General features: G+C 53.9%; 1 protein-coding gene across 2 annotated transcripts in view; it reads left to right on the top strand.

Moving 5' to 3' along the window:
- Positions 1 to 11,703, top strand: part of LOC114020952 (heterogeneous nuclear ribonucleoprotein C) — a 50,673-nt gene extending 38,970 nt beyond the window's left edge. For both annotated transcript variants that reach the window (XM_037877514.2, XM_043525963.1), the window contains exons 3-7: positions 3,358 to 3,408; positions 5,003 to 5,151; positions 5,922 to 6,044; positions 6,541 to 6,710; positions 8,747 to 11,703. In XM_037877514.2, the coding sequence (XP_037733442.1) occupies positions 3,358 to 3,408; positions 5,003 to 5,151; positions 5,922 to 6,044; positions 6,541 to 6,710; positions 8,747 to 8,785 (532 nt within the window). In that variant the 3' untranslated portion in view covers positions 8,786 to 11,703. The remainder of the gene's footprint in view (positions 1 to 3,357; positions 3,409 to 5,002; positions 5,152 to 5,921; positions 6,045 to 6,540; positions 6,711 to 8,746) is intronic.
- Positions 11,704 to 18,194: the final 6,491 nt, after the last annotated feature.

Raw genomic sequence — 18,194 nt, forward strand, 5'->3', positions numbered from 1 at the left:
CCCCTTCCTGCGTGGGAAGCTGGGTCAGAAATACCGGAAGCACTCGAGTGCTGGTAATTGTCGTGTCATCAGTTTCGCGTCTGCCACATACAAGTACTAGCTTTACAGACAGCATGGAGAGTTGTGACAGGGTGCTGGGCATGAACTGCTGAGCCAGCCTTCTGTCACACCAGCTCCTATTCAGGGAGATAAATTGGAGCTGGCTAGAGAAACCTGCGTCTGATGGGCAAAGGGGAAACAGGTGCCAGCCTGATTAGCCTGGGGCTTCATAAAAGCCTCAGGGGACGATAAGGGGCGGCAGACACAAGAGGGGAAGCCAGAGACTGGAAGGAGTGTGGCAACTCTTCTGTCCTGCCTGTAGAGGCTGAAACCCCCATGCCTGTAGAGACTGAAACCCCCATGCTGTATATGGTGACGCGGTGGTGAGATTGCACCCTGTAAATAAACTGCAGTGGTGGTTGCTGAACTTGAGGGTCTGTGAGTGGTTTTTGGAGAGAGCAGAGCAGAGGCAGGACCAAGGGGAGCCCTGTTATGCTCTGTTACACATGGGGGCCTGTCCGGGATCCTGAGCCAGTGCCAAGTTTGGTGGCCCAGAGATGAAAGAGATGCTGCAGTGGCTGGTAAGGCAGCAGGAGGACACGCAGAAGGCTATGCAAAGCTTGCAGCAGTCCTCCCAGGTGAAGAGGCAGGGTTTGCTTACCTGGCAGGCCAAGCTGCAGAAAAGCCTGCAGGAGCAGGCCAGCGTACAGCAGCTCCTGCAGAGGATGGCGAGTCCCATGGTGGGGGATGGCATCCGGGCACAGGACGATGTGATATGGGCCCGGCAGGTGACCCAGTTGCATTCCTCCCCACTTTCAAGCAGCTAGCCATGGGGACTGGATGGGATAGAGCAACCTGGGCCCTGTGGCTCGCACCCTATCTAGCAGGCAAAGCCCAAGCGGCCTAAATGCTCCTGAGTGAGGAGCAGGCCAGGAGGTACGAGGCAGTAAAGGTGGCTGTCCTGGATTGGGTGAGACTGTCCTCTGAGAAATACCGCCAGAAGTTATGGTCAGCAAGAGAGTTGGGGGAGAGGTTACAGCCCCAGGTGTTTGCCCAAAGCTTGATGGACTGGGCCACCCACTGGCTGAGATCCAGCACCCAGACAGTGAGGGGATTATGGACGCATTGGTCCTAGAACAGCTCCTACAGGACCTCTCTGACAACATATGAGTGTGGGTTAGGCGGCATCAACCGAGTATAGTGGCAGGGGCCGTGAAACTGACCAAGGAGTATGCGGAGGCCAATTTCCCCAGGAAAAAGGGATGACCATACGAAGACTTGGAGTCTGGGAGAAAGCCCAAGAACCCCCACCCAGAAAGGGCCCAGAGAGGAAAAGGGAAGACACCCGGGGAGCTCCACCTGGGGCCCGACTGATCATTCGATGGCAGTGCGGACAACCGGGACATAAAAAGGGGGACTGCTCGTACATGGAGTGTGGATTCGCCGAGTTTTGTGGCTGGACTAATGCTGGAGGGAAGGGGCAGAGACTGTCTACCGTTCTGGTGTTGGTGGGGAGGAAACCACAGAGGGCCCTAATAGATACAGCCTGAGCCTGGTTTCTTATCCAGAGGTGGCTGGTAAAGCCACAGTGGATGATTCCTGGAGCCAAGATGAACCTCGAATGTGTCCTTGGGGATAAGAGACAGTGGCCTATAGCCGAGGGGCCCCTCAAGGTCCAGGGCAGGTTCCAGTGGAAATGGGTTGGGGTAGCAGAGGGGCTGCCTTTTCCGGTGGTGTTGGCCATGGACTGGGACCCCTTCCCAGGAGGGAAAGGAGGCAGTGGGAGGAAGCCACCATGGGGAAAAGGGGAGGCCTCCCGATGACGGAGGTAGAACCACCTAAATCACGAAGCCCCAGTAGAGAGGGAGACCAATCCCCTTAGGAAATTGCAGTGAAAAGCCTGTCAGGAAGGAAGATGGGGTAGACATCCCGCCCAAGGCCCTGAGCAGAGGAGAAAGGCCCACCGGCGCTCCCTACAAGGGAGACCCCCAGGAGAAGAGGCCCAGGCCCTGCTCGGTGGATTTGAGAAACCTGAGGCCCTGGGTGTCCAGGGGGAAGTAGGGACCAACCCCGAACTCCTGCCGGAAGGGAATGAGGGAAAAGGACAGGGAACACACCCAGGCGTGTGTGTTGCAGCAGACCTATGGGGGTATCCACCCTCCACACAGTGTAATTTCTGTGGGTGGGGGGTAAATGAATCCCACAAGGAGGACCTGGGGGTCACCCGAAGGTGGAAGGAGAACTCCCCTGTAGTGCCCAATCCAGTAGAGGGAAGAGGGGACGGGGAAGGATGAACCTGGCGGTTAGGTAACAGGGGGAGGTGTGTGACAGGGTGCTGGGCACGAACTGCTGAGCCAGCCCTCTGTCACTCCAGCTCCCATTAAGGGAGGTAAATTGGAGCTGCCTAGAGTAACCTGTGCCTGATTGGCAAAGAGGAAACAGGTGCCAGCCTGATTAGCCTGGGGCTACATAAAAGCCAGTCCGAAGAAGGGAAGCTGGAGAGTGGGAGCGCCTTTCTCCTGGTGGCAGAGGCTGGGAAGTCCTTCAGCCTGAAACCTCTATGCTGTATATAGTGAGATGGTGGTGGGATTGCACCTTGTAAATAAACTGCACCGGTGATTGCTGAACCTGAGGGTCTGGGAGTGGTTTTTGGAGCAGAGGCAGGCCCAAAAAGGGCCCGTTTATGCCCTCTTACAAGAGTTGTCAACATTCAAAACAAATAAAAGTTAGGCAACTGCTTTTCATGCTGAAGTGGGTTGAAAATGAAAAACTGTAGCTGTTTCCAAACATAAGGGTTTTTCTGACAGCTTACAAAACCAAAAGCAGCAGAAGACAGTGATCCTTACCCTGACATTTATCCAGAAAATGGCAACATTCATTTTTTGCACCAATTATCCCCCATTCTTTGTAATTTATATTATAAAAATTAATAGATTCCCAGAAAATTTTAAATAAAACAACCCCCCCCACACACACAACAAAGGGCCTTATAACCCAGCCAGCCGCTCTGTACTCTTCCTCCGAGCTAATCCAGAGGCACCCACAATTACAAATGTCACAGTGACCTTGCAGATGCCGCTCACTGCTGATCCCTCCCTGTGATGCAGATATGCCCCCTACACCTCCTGGTGATCCCCACACTGCAAGCAGAGAAATCTCACAAAGTAAGCATGGCTGCATCCTCCTGGGAGTTCCCAGGCTCTGTGGCTGAGTGGCATTGCTGGGACGGGGGCACAGGGGAGGCATGGCTACCATCATGCTCATCGCTGTGAGTGACTCACTCTCACCTCCTTTGCTACCTTCTCTCTCCTTCTGCAGCAGTAACTGTGACCTGGACTATGAGCTCTACAGGGACGATTTCCCGTACAGGTGAGCGATGTCTGGTCCCTGGGCACCTGCCAGCTCTTCCCCCTTTGGTGTTTAGAGGAGGAGGACTGATGAAGCACTGTTCGAATTCCTTTCCTGCCCTGTATCCCAGCTCTGAGTGCCCCAGAACAGAGGGGGCCAAGTTTCATTTACCTAAGGGTATGTCCCCACTGCAGAGGAAGAGCTGGTTGTAGCATGGGCTAGGCATACCCATGCCAGCTTTAAGCTAGCTAGCGTGGATAGTGTAGACATGGCAGCACAGGCTAATAACCTGAGCACAAACCTCCGGGGGAGCCTGGCTGCGCCCTGGGGTTGCTAGCCCACACTGATGCCCAGGCTGCCACATGGTCGCTATTATTGCTACCCCTGCTAGCTAGATCGAACTAGCCTGAGTTTGCCTGTCTGCTGCAATGAGACCTTCACTTGTTAGGATAGAGATACCCTAGACACGGACTGTCAGCCAGTGCCTGTGAGCTGCAGGAGGGCCCTGGGGTTCAGCCGTGCAAACGTGGAGTAGAAACTCTGCTGCTGGTACCCACTACCCCAGGAGCCTTTGCAGCCAGGCTCTGTTCTGGAACAGCTGGTGTCGGGTGAGGCAGCTCCTTTGAAGTCAATCTGCGCTGTGCTGATTTGCACCGGCTGAGGATCTGGCTCAGATCTCATCATTATGCCTTTATTTAATAGCAGCTGATTAGCAGAGAGAGAGTCCCTGGCGATTAACATCCACGAAACCAGATTGTTTCTTCCGTCAGTATCAAACAGGTTTTGCTGCATCGGCGATGGGGCCCCATCCCTCTGCACTGACAGTCAGTAGGCAGCGAAGTGCACTGGGGGCTGGGAGGAGATGGTTTGAGGCACCTGTCCGTCTCAGCTGCATGACTCCTGGTAACACTCAAGGAGGTTAAAGAGGAAGGGGTTGCCCGTTCAAAGGAGCTGAAATCCCCTGGTGAGATATGTGGTGCCAGGCGTTTTGGAGACTAGCCTGGGGGCACCACATTTCACCCATCGCAGAGCCACAAGGGCAGCTTGCCAGGACCCCCGTGAGGCAGGAGCACTATCAGTAATAGAGCAGGGCTTCATGTCCCAGCAGGCCCTACGCCGTCTGGATCCCAGTGGGTGCTGTGCAGGAGGCATGCTGGGGCTGGGGCTGCCCCATGCATTCATGTGCAGCTCCAGCCCTGCTTCCTTCATTCGGGGCTCAGCATGTTTGGAGCCATGTGCCTCTAGGCCACCCACTCACTGAATGCCATGGGGAGGGAGGAATTGAGCAGGGTGTCCCAACTGCACCTGAGAGCATGCGCTGCCCTGAGGCTGGAGGGCTTGTGCCAGACCACTGGCCCCTGCTCCCCTCTGTAGCATGCTGCATCCAGTTCTTGGGCATTCAGGCCTTATGATTTCCAGGGATAGCAGCCCCCCAGCTCCCTGTCCCCAACTCCTGCTCGCATGAGTGGGGCTCGGTCCCCCTCTCCATCCTCCCTGCTCATCCTGGAGACCCCTTCTTCCCCCGAGGACAGTGCAGTGCTGGTGACACTTGGTGCAGGGGATCCTGCTAGGGCCCCCGCCCCGCTCCTCACACGGCTCTGTCTCCCCCTTGCAGGGTGTACGAGTACCAGAAGATCCCGCCCCTTATCAATCGCATTCCAGTCAAGACCAGACGAGCCCACGTGGGGGCAGGTGGCAAGAGCAGCCTGATCCCCCACCCGGGGCCAAGAGGCAGCGGCAACGCAGCACTGGGTCGGACTAAGCGTAAGCGACACGGATCGCGGGGGGGCGGGCGGTGACTGGAGGGGATGCTAGGGGCACTGAGCGGGTCACTGCTGTAGGTCGTGGAGAGTGTCCCGGGGAGGGTGAGGCACAAGGACAGCGTGGCTTGGGCAGAGCGTGGCTCAGGTGGCTACTCAGGGCGGGGGCTACTCCGCACTGCTTGCAGGAAGCGTGTTCTCCATAGGAAGGAGCCTGCTGCCGAGAGCTCCCAGCCCGAGCAATGAAAGAACTCGGCCTTTAAATAGATTTTACAGGCTGCTGTCTCCAAGGGGACTCCCAAAAACTGCTAACTGGCCTGTGCCCGTGCAGCTGCCTGGCGCGTGCCCCCACGTGTGAGTTTGACAGGCACAGCGTTTTCAAACATAGGTGCCCCCGAAACTGGGACCTTCCAACATGTCAAGGGATTTAGGGAGCCTTGTGGAGGGGCCCTTAAAGGGGCCTGATGTTCCAAAATCCAGGCCCCTTCCAGGTGCCTCCAGGGGGGAAAAGCTTGGCCCAATTGCTGTGCATTTAGAAGAGGAAATACACAGCAGGTGCAAAGGGAGACAGAGACCTGCCCGCAGCTTGGAGGTTCAGACAGCAGCACCCAGCACTTAACTGATGCTTAACCACCAAGAGCCAGAGTGTGCAGAATGGCTCTGAGGTGGGCCACCCAGCCAGGCTGCCAACCCCGCCGGGATCACCCTCCCCATTGCTTCCAAGCTAGGTACGTCTCCATGGAGCCTAATGGCCTCTCCTCCTCCCTTGTGCAGTGCGTGCCGAAGAGCTGCATTCCATCAAGGGAGAGCTGAGCCAGATCAAAGCCCAGGTGGACAGTTTGCTGGAGAGTCTGGATCGGATGGACCAGCGGCGGGAGCGGCTGCCTGGGGAGAGAGGTAAGAGGAGAAGGGGTGGGTGGGGGAGGCTGTTACCCACACACGCACCACGCAGATGTGAGGGCCCAGCAGCTGGGCAGGAACACCCCCCCGCCCATGAGACTGTCTGCAGGGATGCCTCTGAACTGGTTCTGAGAGGACAGCTCCAGAGCTGGCAGGGGGGCTGCAGTGTGGCCCAAGGTGCGCTGTGCAGAGAGGATAGGTGCCATGCTCCCCCGGCTAAGCCAGCTGGTCTGTTGCCTCCTAGGAACCTCCCCCGCTGTGCTCGCTAGCAGGACACTGGAGCCTGCTTCGTGGAAGGATTAGGGAGTGACTATCGGGCTCCTGGCTGGCTGCCGCATAGTCCTGGTTTGGCCGTCACAGACTAACAGTCCTTTGGGCTGGGGCATTTCCCTAGTGACTTGTGAGCACATCCCTCCCAGGCAGAGCAGAGAGCAGCCAGAGCCCTGGAGCTGCCGAAGGCCTCTGCTGTCTAGGGGCTGCTCTGATCTTGCAGGCTCCAAGGAGGGTGAGAAGAAGAAGAAGGCTCAAGCGAGCGAAGAGCCCTCGTACCCAGTGGGGGACTCGCTGCGGGAGCCACAAGGGAAGGAGACCCCAGCTGCTGACGCGCAGAGCGACCTGAGGGACATCGACAGTGAGGAGGAGAGCACAGACACCGAGGAGACGGTAGGTCCCAGCAGAGCGGCTCTGTCGTGGGTAGGATTGCCAACTGTCTAATCACACAAACACAAATCCCGCCCCTTTGCTGAGGCCCCACCCTGCTCACTCCATCCGCCCCTCTCCGTCGCTGGCTCTCCCCCTCCCTCCCTCACTTTTACTAGGCTGGGGCAGCAGGTTGGGGTTCAGGAGGGGTGTGGGGTGCAAGCTCTGGGAGGGAGTTTGGGTGCTGGAGGGGGCTGGGGGAAAGGGATGTGGGCTCTGGGAGGGAGTTCGGGTGCAGGAGGAGGCTTAGGGCTGGGGCAAGGGGTTGAGGTGCAGGAGGGGGTGAGGGTTGTGGGCTCCGACCGGGCAGCGCTCACCTCAGGCGGCTCCCGGGCGGCGGTGCAGTGGGGCTAAGGCAGGCCCTGGCCCCGCACCGCTCCCAGAAGTGGCGGGCATGTCCCTGCATCTCTTTGGGGGGGAAGGGTCTCGGCATGCTCCCATTGCCCGGAAACTGCTGCCAATCGGAGCTATGGGGGCAGAGCCTGCCTTAGCACCACTGCAAGGCTCACCGGGAGCCACCCAAAGTAAGGGGGCCAGGAGGCTCCACACACCACCCCCTCCGCACGCCATTCCTAGACATGGCCGGCACGTTCCTGGGGCCCCAGGGGGGCACAGGGGGCCTGCCTTAGGTAGGCAGGGGGCCTGCCTTAGCCCTGCTGTGCTGCCAGACTTTTAGCGCCTAAAATCTCCCAGTTTGGCTTCAGTAGCTTCTGGCAGATAGCGCCCATTCCAGGAGACTCCTGGCGAAACTGGGAGGGTTGGCAACCCTAGTTGTGGGCCCTGCATGGTGGAGGGCGGGGTCCAGCGCCTAGGCAGGGAGAGAGCTTTTGGCTGCTACCCTTTCTCTGGGCTTTAGCCAAATGGTCCTCACTTGCCTGCGTGGGGAAATGTACTGGGTGTTCCCCTGAGCCACAGGAATGCTCATCTGCCAGCCCATGTGACTCGGCCTGCGTCCCCCCACTACCCAGTCGTCACGCCAGGCTCCCCTGCACGCATCCAGCTGCCGTTCGCAGGAGCTGCACTATGGGAGGGGGAGGGCTGCTGAGTGCATGTAGCCATTGGAGTGGAATGCTGCTGGTGTGGGCGTGCGGAGAGACGGGCACCGAGGCCGGGGGCGTGGGATTGTGTGTTTTTAGTGCCATGAATTGGTCGCTGGTTTGTGAGCTGGGGGCCACCTGAGCTGAGTGCTGCTAGAACAGAGTTTTGTGAGAGGCTTGGGCTCCTTGCAGGACAGCAGAGTCCCCCTGGGCTGTATCCCTAGCCAGCCAGTCCCCCTCCAGGCCAGAGCTGGCATGCCCAGGACACCGACACTGTAAACACTCCTGGAGCGAGGAGATGCCCAGGGAGCAGGCACTGCCTGATGCACACAACCCTGCCAAGGTGCCTCACCCGGCTGCATCATAGCTGGGTGTGTTGGTAGCCTCTCCAGTGATGCAGGTGAGCCAGTCAAAATGGCAGCCCCCGCGGGACACTCATGGCATGTTCCCTCATGGCAAGGGAACAGCACAGGGGCTGTTAAACAGTTTTCTAACAAGCAGGCTTGTAACAGAGCATCATGATTTTGAAACAAATCCGTCTCATTTACTACGTTAATTCATAAGACAAATTACTACTAACTTAATGAATCAGGGCAGCTTTGTCAGCGATTGATACTGGGTACGCTTTGACTAACATTGTCCCATACAGGTGGAGCAGGGCAACATCAGAGCCCTGCCATTTCCCTGCCTTCACTGACCCACAGGTAGCCTTGTGCACACACGATCAGGGGCTGTGCACAGGGACCCACAGGTAGCCATGGGCACACACGAGCGGGGCCATGTGTTTTGGTACACGTGGCTGATGCTGGCTGTTCTGGATGCATCCGATGAAGTGAGCTGTAGCTCACGGAAGCTTATGCTCAAATAAATTGGTTAGTCTCTAAGGTGCCACAAGTCCTCCTGTTCTGGAAATGTGGCCCACAAGGATGAGTAATGTAATGTAGTAATGAAATCTCTTTGCAGATGAAAAACCACACGTCAGACCCGGAGGGCAGCCAGTAAACGGACTGGGACACCACAGCCTTCCCCAGGTTGGCTAGCATTTCCTTTCCTGTGTTTGTATTTCTTTCAAGGCCGCCAGCTGGTGCCACCCATGACATGAGTGTACCTGGTCTCAGCGCTAGCGCAACAAAGCCGTGTCCCACGCCACCTGAACTAGCGCCTCATCATTTCCGCCAGCACGAGACCCCCACCTTGCTGAGGGAAATCTCTGTGTTACGATTGTTCCTTTTAGCAGTGGAGGAAAAAAATGTAGGGGAAGGGCAGGTAGAAAGCCCCTGAGGAGCTAGACTGTCTGGACCCTGGTGGTGTATTTAAGAACCATGTAGAAATCCCGGCAGCCCTCGCTTTGTCCGCAAACTGCACTGTTGGAACAAGAGGTTTGTTGTTCTGTTGGCTCCCAGGCCATGCCATTGCTGTACGCAGCCATGGACCACGCAAAGGACTGCTGTCTCCCACTGCAAGGCTTCCCGCTCCCTGACCCCACGGTACCCCTCTCCGACTCAGAGGACTAGCTGTCTAGCTAAGGCCATGTGCAGCATGGGTGCAGGACGGAGCTCCTGTCATTCCGTTTTTCCTGTGTGCCTCATTGTGGATTCTTGCCCCGCCTCTGGGCCTTGATTGGTTGAGAGACGCATGGCGCGACAGGAAAAACACCACAGCTTTGGCCACTCTGCTCGAATGCCGGCTTCATCCGGCGCCGAACAGGGACCTCCTGGGGACCCTTCCCATCGCCTCTCTGCATGCCCCACGTCCCTGAGCTGTCAGTGAACCTTGCAATGAAGCATGCCTAGAAAGAGCCCAAAATGCCATCCGCTAACGGGCACAGCAGGCCGACACTCTTGCCCAAGTCAACATTTAAGGCCCCATGTTCTCTGCACCATGTCGTTCAGAGCAGGATTTCCATGCCTTGAGCGGGATGGTCAGTTTCTGGCAGTACTGAAGAGCAAGCAGGGAAGCAGCAGGCATTTATTCCTGCCTCAGTCAATGCCTAGCACAAGCGCGAGCACAGGGTGCAGGGTGCTGACCCGCAGAGGAGCTTTTCAGACAAAACACTCCAGGACTAGACTTGCTGCAACCTTGTGGTGCTCATGGAAATCTCACAGATGCAGAGCTCTGATGGGACAGAATTAGATGGTCAGCTACAGCTCATACCCTGGGGCCCATCCACATCCCCAGCGTTCAGCCCCCCAGCCAAGGCTGCAGCATCTGTCAGAATTGCTGCTCACTCTGCAGAGGCATAGCTGTTAACCAAGGGGGATCCCTTCCCAGCAGGGCTGCTAGAGTAACAGACATTCCCCCTTCTGTGGAGTCACTAGGAAGCCACAGAGAGAGAAATATCATTTCTATGTGCCGGCCTTTTAGAGGCAGGCAGAGACAGACTCTCTGGCCTGGAGATTTTACATCTAAACCTCAAGGTTAGAGGACAGCACTGGGAGGCAGGTTTGAGCTCTACTCCCAGCTCTGACACTGGCCTGCTAGATAACCTTGGCCAAGTCACTTCCGCCTCAGTTTCCCCATCTGCAAAAGAGGGACAATATAGAAACCACTGCAGAGGTTCATTGGGAGACTTCATCTGTTGACCTGTACATGAAACATTTGGACCTGGCCTTCAGCAGGAAAAAGGTGTATTAACCTACGTAACAATCCTAATGTAAACACGGCAGTTGTTTTTAACCTGTCTTATTAGGAGGGGTATTTGTTTTATAAGAGCAGCCAGGTGCTCTAGCTCCAGGACCCCAATGTGCGAAGTGCTGTACAAACATAGAACATAAAGATGACCCGTGCCCCACAGAGCTCACCAGCCATGAGCTGGAGCCAGGCAAACAGGGGCACATGGAACCCCTGAGACCACACTGGTCAGCAGGACAGGCAGAGGGCTCAGCACTCCAGCAGCCTCATTGATTTTTGTCGGCATTGCAGCAAAGGAAAGTTTTAAGGAAGGTTTGGAAGGTGGATAAGGAGGCAGCTCCAGGGATGCTTATGGGGCGCACCTAACAAGTGGGAGAGGCAGCCTGGGGAAGCACAAAGGGGCTTGTTTGAAGATGTAACAAGTGGGTGATGGAGAGTGGCCTCATGGTCTAGTCAGAGGCAGGAGCCAGCATCTCAATAGTGAACAAGAGATGGTAGGTTGGGTGGGGACAGGCTGTGAAGAGCCCCACAAGTTAACACAAGACTTCCATTTGATGCGCTAGAAAGGGAGGCTGGCCATAGCAAACATGAGGGGGAAGCCAGCAGTTCATATTGGCCCGCTACAACTTGCCTTGTCTACCCTCGGATTTTAACACAGGTTAAAAATACAGCTTGATTCCTCGTGAAGCCACAGCCTTTGAGACCCACAAATGGAAAGGGCTTCAAGCACTAGGTACAGCTTTACCATGTGGATGCTGGTAACAGCCCAGGTCCTGCTTGCCCAGGCAGTGTGGCTGAAAAACCGCCATCAAGCCAGTGCTCCTCCGTGGCTGTACAGAGCACCCCTAAGAAGCTGTAGCTGTTTGCAAACTGGATAGCTGTGAGTTTCCGCTGGCTCAGAAAAGGTTTTTCCTTTAGTCTCACATGGCTTCTATATACCATGCTATGTGATATGGTTCATAGTCACTTACCAGGAATTCCATGAGCAGCTTTACCAGAAATAAAAAAGGAGTGTGATTATTTTCCCAGCAGGCTAATTCCTGCTATGTGAACAATGACATGCCCGTGCTTTGGGTTGTTTCACCTTCACCCAAAGAACCTGCATTCTTCCTCTGTCCTCATACTACTGTGTTTTGGAACAATTGTAGCTCATTTCCATGTCCCTCCTTTCTAGGTAGTCTCTCTCACGCTGGTAGGAAATTGTGTCTGTATTTCTAATTTGCTCTGGAAAAAGAGTGTATTTGTGTTGGAAGGAAAAATAATAAATTTGTATTTCTTTTCTCCGGTTATTCGGGAGTCTGATGATTTGATTTTCACATCGGAGAGAGAATAGCCTTTGTCAAACTGCAGTGAGACAATGTCCTGGTTCTGGTCTGCAGGGAGATGCTAGATCTGGTTTCTATAGCATCCAGCTAGCCAAGTGTTCTAGATGCCTAACAATACGAGTAATGACTAATGCCAGCTGCAATTAAAATCAACATGCCGCACGCCACAGACCTCTGGGAATAAACTTGCTGTAAAAAGGGGACCATGGAACTAGCTGCCTCTTACAGGGAGGAAATTATGTGGCCGCAAAGCTCCAGTCTTCTATGGCTGCATCCTCTAAGGCCTCAGGAAGCAGGATTGTTTGGCTAGAGAGAGAAAGGTAACTTGGACACAGCCCATTTCAGATGTTTGATTAAAACTAAAATCTTAATCTTTGCCTCCCAGAGGCAGCCAGTGGGAATAAAATGAATGCACTAGTAGACAGGCAGAATCACACCAACTAAGAGATTGAAAAGACTTATTAGGCTAGGTCATTTAGACCAACCTCCTGCTAACATAGGATTGTCCCTGTGCTATAGTATTTTGTGCATTGTGCAGTTTCATTTTAAATGGGTGACTGATGGGATGCTGGGAAGGTCATTACATGGTGCGTGGACTGCCCCTTTCTGCACTAGAAGCAGATCATGGCTGTCTTATGGGTTTGTATAGGGCCTAGTACAAGGGAGACCTGATCTCAATGAATGGAGCTGTTTGGGAGCAGGGGTGTAAATTGGGAGTGGGAATCTACCTCTACCTGGAAGCTGGCCTCAGGATTTTAAAAATTCCTCTTGGCAGCAGTCATGGAAGGAAGGACACCACTTGGACACTGCCCCTCCTCCACCCAGACCTTCTGCAGGGGCAGCAGCACTGCCTGGGCAGTTTACCTCTGGCTTCTGGGGGGCCAAAGGGGAATACTGATATTGATGAGGACTGAATCAGCTTCAGTACAGCTGCTCCAGTGACGTAAAGCAGAAGGAAGGGGTGAAAGGGTAGAAGACTTGGAACAGGGAAAGGTGGGGCAGAGGAGTGGAGGGCATAGAAGCCACATCACTAAAAGGCTAGCATACAGCAGATGGAAATAAACCCAGGAGGAGCCCAAAACAGATCTTGAAGGGGGAGAATAAAATGGCAGAATTGCTTCATTTTAGGTTAGAGAGTCTATCTGAGTTTCTTTCAATTACCAGCCTAGTTAATTGTGGTAGTGATGGACTGGGAGGTGAAAAATAAATAAGACATCTCTGCCTACAATGTCTGAAACCCATCTGAAAGGGGTGTGCGCAAATTCCCCTACAGACAAACATGACATCAAACAACTGCAGAGCTCACCGCGGGAGTCTATCAACAGATTCCTCAATAGCTGATAAACTACTATTCTGCCTTCAAGGAGAAATCTTGACCCCATGGATATCAATGCTAAAAAAAACCCCAAAAGTTACCTACCTTCTCGTAACTGTTGTTCTTTGAGATGTGTTGTTCATGTCTATTCCAATTAGGTGGGCACACACCGTGTGCTGCTGGAAAGTTTTTCCCTTAGCAGTATCCTTCGGGTCGGCTCAGGCGCCCCCTGGGGTTGTGCCTTTATGGTGCTGGATATAGGGCCCTGCCACCCCCCCAGTTCCTTCTTGCCGGCTGCTGCGCCAGAGAAGTGGGAGGGTAGGTATTAGAAGGAACATGAACAACACATCTCAAAGAACAACATTTATGAGAAGGTAGGTGACTGTTTTTTTTCTTCGAGGGCTTGTTCACGTCACTTCCAATTAGGTGATTACCAAGCCCAAGTTTTGGAAGCGGGCTTGGAGCTCAAAGGTTCGCTGAGAGTAGCACCGCACTACCAAAGGCTGCATCGTCTCTGGCCTGCTGGGTAATAGTGTAATGTGAGGTAAAGGTATGTATTGATGACCATGTTGCAGCTCTGCAGATCTCCTGCATTGGAACATGGGCCAGGAATACTGCTGAAGATGCCTGCTCCCTCGTGGCATGTGCTGTAAGCGGGAGCGGGCAGGTACATTCACCTGGTCATAGCATGCCCAGATGCAGGATGTGATCCAAGACGAGATCCTTTGGGAGGAGACTGGAAACCCCTTCGTTCTGTCTGCTACTGCGACAAATAGCTGAATGGATTTCCGGAATGGTTTTGTTCGCTCGATGTAAAAGATTAACGCCCGGCGAACATCCAACAAGTGAAATTTTTGCTCTCTGCTGCTTGAGTGAAGCTTAGGATAGAAAACTGGGAGAAAGATGTCTTGGTTAATATGGAACTGGGAGACAACCTTAGGGAGGAATGCCGGATGAAGTCTGAGCTGAACCATGTCCTTATAGAACACGGTGTATGGAGGCTCATAACTTAATGCCTTGAGCTCTGACACACTCCTGGCTGATGTTATCGCTACCAGGAATGCCATCTTGTATGAGAGCTACAGCAAGGAACATGTCACCAGCGGTTCAAAGGGTGGCCTCATCAATCTGGACAGGACTAGGTTAAGGTTCCAGGCCGGGACCAGCTGTTATACATGAGGGAAAAGTCTGTCAAGTCCCTTTAGGCTCACCATCAGGTTGGTGAAGACCAGCTGACCTTGCATGTCTGGATGGAAGGCCAAAATAGCAGCCAGGTGGACCTTTATAGAAGACGGGGTAAGCCCTTGCTGTTTGAAGTGGAGAAGGTAGTCCAAAATAATAGGTATGGATACTAAAGTTGGAGACGAAAGCTGTTGTGAAGACCAAATTGAGAATCTCTTCCATTTGGCCAGGTAGCGAGCTAGTGGAAGGTTTTCTATTACGGAGAAGGACTTGTCTGACTGGGTCCGAACAGGCGAGCTCATCGGATTCAACCATGGAGTGTTCACGTGAGATGCAGTGATTTGAGCTTCGGGTGCTTAAGATGGCCGTGATTTTGAGTTATCAAGTCCAGGAAGAGTGGTAAGGTGATTGGGGTGCCATGGACATTTCCAGAAGGTACGCCCTGGCCTGTGTAGAGTCCTGTAAACCTATAAACTCTATCTGCTGCACGGGGAATAGGATGGACTTTTGTACATTCAGAAGGCGGCCCAGATCATCAAAAGTAGCCCTTATGAAGCTGACGTGTGCCTCCACATACACCCTGGAGTGGCCCTTGTTTAGCCAGTTGTCAAGTTATGGAAATAACTGCACCTGTTGCTTGAGCAGGAACGCAGCCATGACTGACATACACTTGGGAAACACTCGAGGAGGCCGAACGGGAGGACTAAGAATTGATAATGAATGTGGTTCACCACAAATGTGAGGTAACTTCTGTGGGACGGCGTGATTGAAATATGAAAGTAACATCCTTCAAGTCAAGGTTGGCATACCAGTCCCCCGGATCCAAGGAAGGGATAATGAAGGCCAAGGAGACCATGCGGAACTTCAGTTTCTTCATGAACCTGTTGAGATGTTGCAAGTCTAAGACGGGCCTGAGGCTTCCTTTGGCTTTTGGTATTAGGAAATACTGGGAATAGAAGCCTTTTCCCCTCAGCTCCTGAGGAACCTCTTCCACTGCCCTCAGCATTAGGAGCGAGTGTACCTCCTGCGTGAGGAGTTGCTCATGAAAAAGGGTCCCTGAAGAGGGATGGGGAAGAGGAGGGAGGGCAGGATTAATCTGCTGTCTGGACTGATGTGTCGCCCGAGGCGCATCTTCAAAAGTTTTGTTTCTGGCCAGAGGACTGCTTTGTCTGACCAGAGCCCTGGCCTGACGAAGGGTGAGGCCTCTTCCTATTGTTTCTATTCTGCCTGTGAAAGAAATATTGCCTATTTTGAGGCTGGTAACAACAAGGTGGAGGCTGCAGCTTAAAGTGTTTCCTTTAATTAGCCGGAGTATGGAAGCCAAGGGACATGAGGGTGGCCCTTGAGTCTTTCAGGCTGTGGAGCCGGGAATCTGTTTTCTCAGAAAACAGGGCCAAACCCTCAAAGGGGAGTTTTGTATTGTCTGCTGGACCTTGTAAGGGAGCCCAGAGACCTGCAGCCAGGAGCTCCTTCTCATGACTATCCACGAGGCCATATTGTGGGACACCGAGTCAGCCACATTTAGGGCTGCTTGAAGTGAAGCACGGGCAACCAGTTTCCCTTCCTCCATGAGGGAGGAAAACTCCACCCTGGAGTTCTCTGTTAACAGCTTCGTAAACTTGGCCATCGCTCTGCAGGTGTTGTAGTTATACCTAATGAGGTCCAATTTTTCGCTTCTCGATTTTTGGGGAGAGTCCCTGGAAGCCTTGGCGCTCCCTCTCATTTGCCACAGCCACCACTAGGGAGTCCGGCAGGGGGTGGGTATAGAGGTGCTCGTAGCCTCTAGAGGGAACAAAGTACTTCCTCTCATTTGTCTTTGCTGTGGGCGGCTAAGAGGCAGGGGTCTGCCAGAGAGTTTTAGTGGTGTCACTAATTTTTGTTAATAAGTTGCAGAGCAACACGGGAGGGGCCCAAAGTGGTGAGGATGTCAACCATAGGTTCTGATGCCTCCACCCCCTCCTCAGCCTGGATTGCCACCCTCCTAAGAAGTTGTTGGAGCACTCTGCTGCCCTCCAGGGCAGAGGCTGTCGACATTCCCACCACCGCCTCATCAGACGAAGACAAGGACAAGACCCTAGCTACCAGCGGGTCCTGTTCCCTGCTCTTGGTGCCGAGGGGATCTCAGGGTGCTCGTTGTTCCGGCGTGGCCCCTGGTGCCGGAGTGATCAATGTGGATGCTGGTGTCAGCGTCATGTCGGCGGTGCTGAGTGTGTCGATGCCGGTTCCAGTTGGGTCAGTGCGATCAGACCCTGGTCACACTGGGATGGCGAAGGAGCAAAGGTAGTCGACCCTGAGTAAGACCACTGGCTCTGGTGGAAAGCCCAAGGGGTCCAAAAAGGCCACTGAGCAGGGGGCTGCCACTGTCTCGGCCACGGTGCCAACTGAAGGTGGTCTCTGCCTGTCTGATCTGGAGAGGAAGGACTCCGTGTAGGAGGACCAGGGCGGAGCAGTGCCACTTGGTGCCGGAGAGCGGCATCTAGGGCTAGGAGACTGGTGCACTCCCCTGTGTGTGGCACCGGAGACTGGAGTCGAGGGGATGGTGACCAATGCGCAACCATTATCAGTTTGCCTGTGGACAGCACCGGAGGTCTCATGGATGCCCCTGTGACCGACATGAGCGTCCTGTCTCGTCTCGGAGGGGAGGGCGGCGACATGAGGGTGATAAGGTCTCTCGCCACCTCGAATGCCTCCAGCGTGGATGGCATCTGTAGATCACAGCCCTCACTGACCAGTGACAGATGGGGGCCCGGACTCGACTGGTCCCATGTAGGGGCAGAAGTCAATGCGCCCCTCGAAGCCGAGGCCGCGTGGCCCGACGCAGGTCTTATGGTAGCTGGCTCCTTTTGAGCTGGTCTGGGCGCAGGGGAGCGGCCCCTTTCGGGTTTCTTCTTTCTATGAGGCACTGGCGAATGTAAGTGGTGCTGGCCCCTGTCCTGTTGGAGCTGAGAGTCTCTACTTGAGTTCTTCCTCGGTGCTGCTTCATGCGCTGGCCGTGCCAGAGCACTCCGCACCGGTGAGGTGCTCAGGGTTGGCTCTGCCGAGCCAGGGTCCAACTGCAGATGGAGAGCTGCCTCCATGAGGATTAACTTGAGGCACTGCTCTCTCTCCTACAGCTAGGGGAAAAATTTTCCGGCTGCCATGCATGCAGCCTACGCACACCTAATTGGAATTGACATGAACAAGCATTCTAAGAAGAATCCCACTGCTTTCAGTGGAGGCAGGATATCACCCAGTGGTTTCCTAGTAAACATATGGCTACCAGAGGCTGCTGTTTGGTAGCCTGGTGTGCTGCTATATATACTGATTGGCAAAAAATGTGTATAGCTTTATTGAGCCTGGAGAATAAACAGACAAGATGGGTAGCATGATATTGAGTGCAATAGCTAGCTTCCTCTGCGATACCTAATTGAGCTAACAACTTACACAGTTTTTGACCCAAGGAAGGAAATTTTTGTGCGCCAATAGTTTGTGTATACGTTATTTATTGCTCTAATTAGATGCTGTTCATTATCTCCCTTGTCCACCTATAACATTGTGAATGGCTCGCTTTGATTTGTTCATGTGTGACTAGAAATTGAGCTGGGACCTACTCTGTTATGGAGATTTATGGACAAACTGTAGAGATGCAGAAGCCAGAGCTTACGGACAGAACAGACCATAGTCTGTGGTTACATTTTCTGAAACCTGGTGAGCAGAGTGTCATTTTGGTGTCCTTTTCCTGTTCCCTCACTACAGCACAGCTAACCGCTTTCCACTGCTGAACTGTGGTAGGAAGAGTGTCCCTGTACCAAGCCTTCAACATCCCCATCAGATGCAACTTGGCTAGTCACATCCTTTACCTCCCTCACAGAGGTGTTGTGAAGCTTAATTTCCCAAGGCCTGTGAACTGCTTTGAGATCCTCCAATGAACTGTGCTACACAGCAAAGAATTCTTTATTATTTGTCTTATCAACTGGCC

This window comes from Chelonia mydas, chromosome 12, assembly GCF_015237465.2.
Source record: "Chelonia mydas isolate rCheMyd1 chromosome 12, rCheMyd1.pri.v2, whole genome shotgun sequence".
Classification (NCBI taxonomy): Eukaryota; Metazoa; Chordata; order Testudines; family Cheloniidae; genus Chelonia; species Chelonia mydas.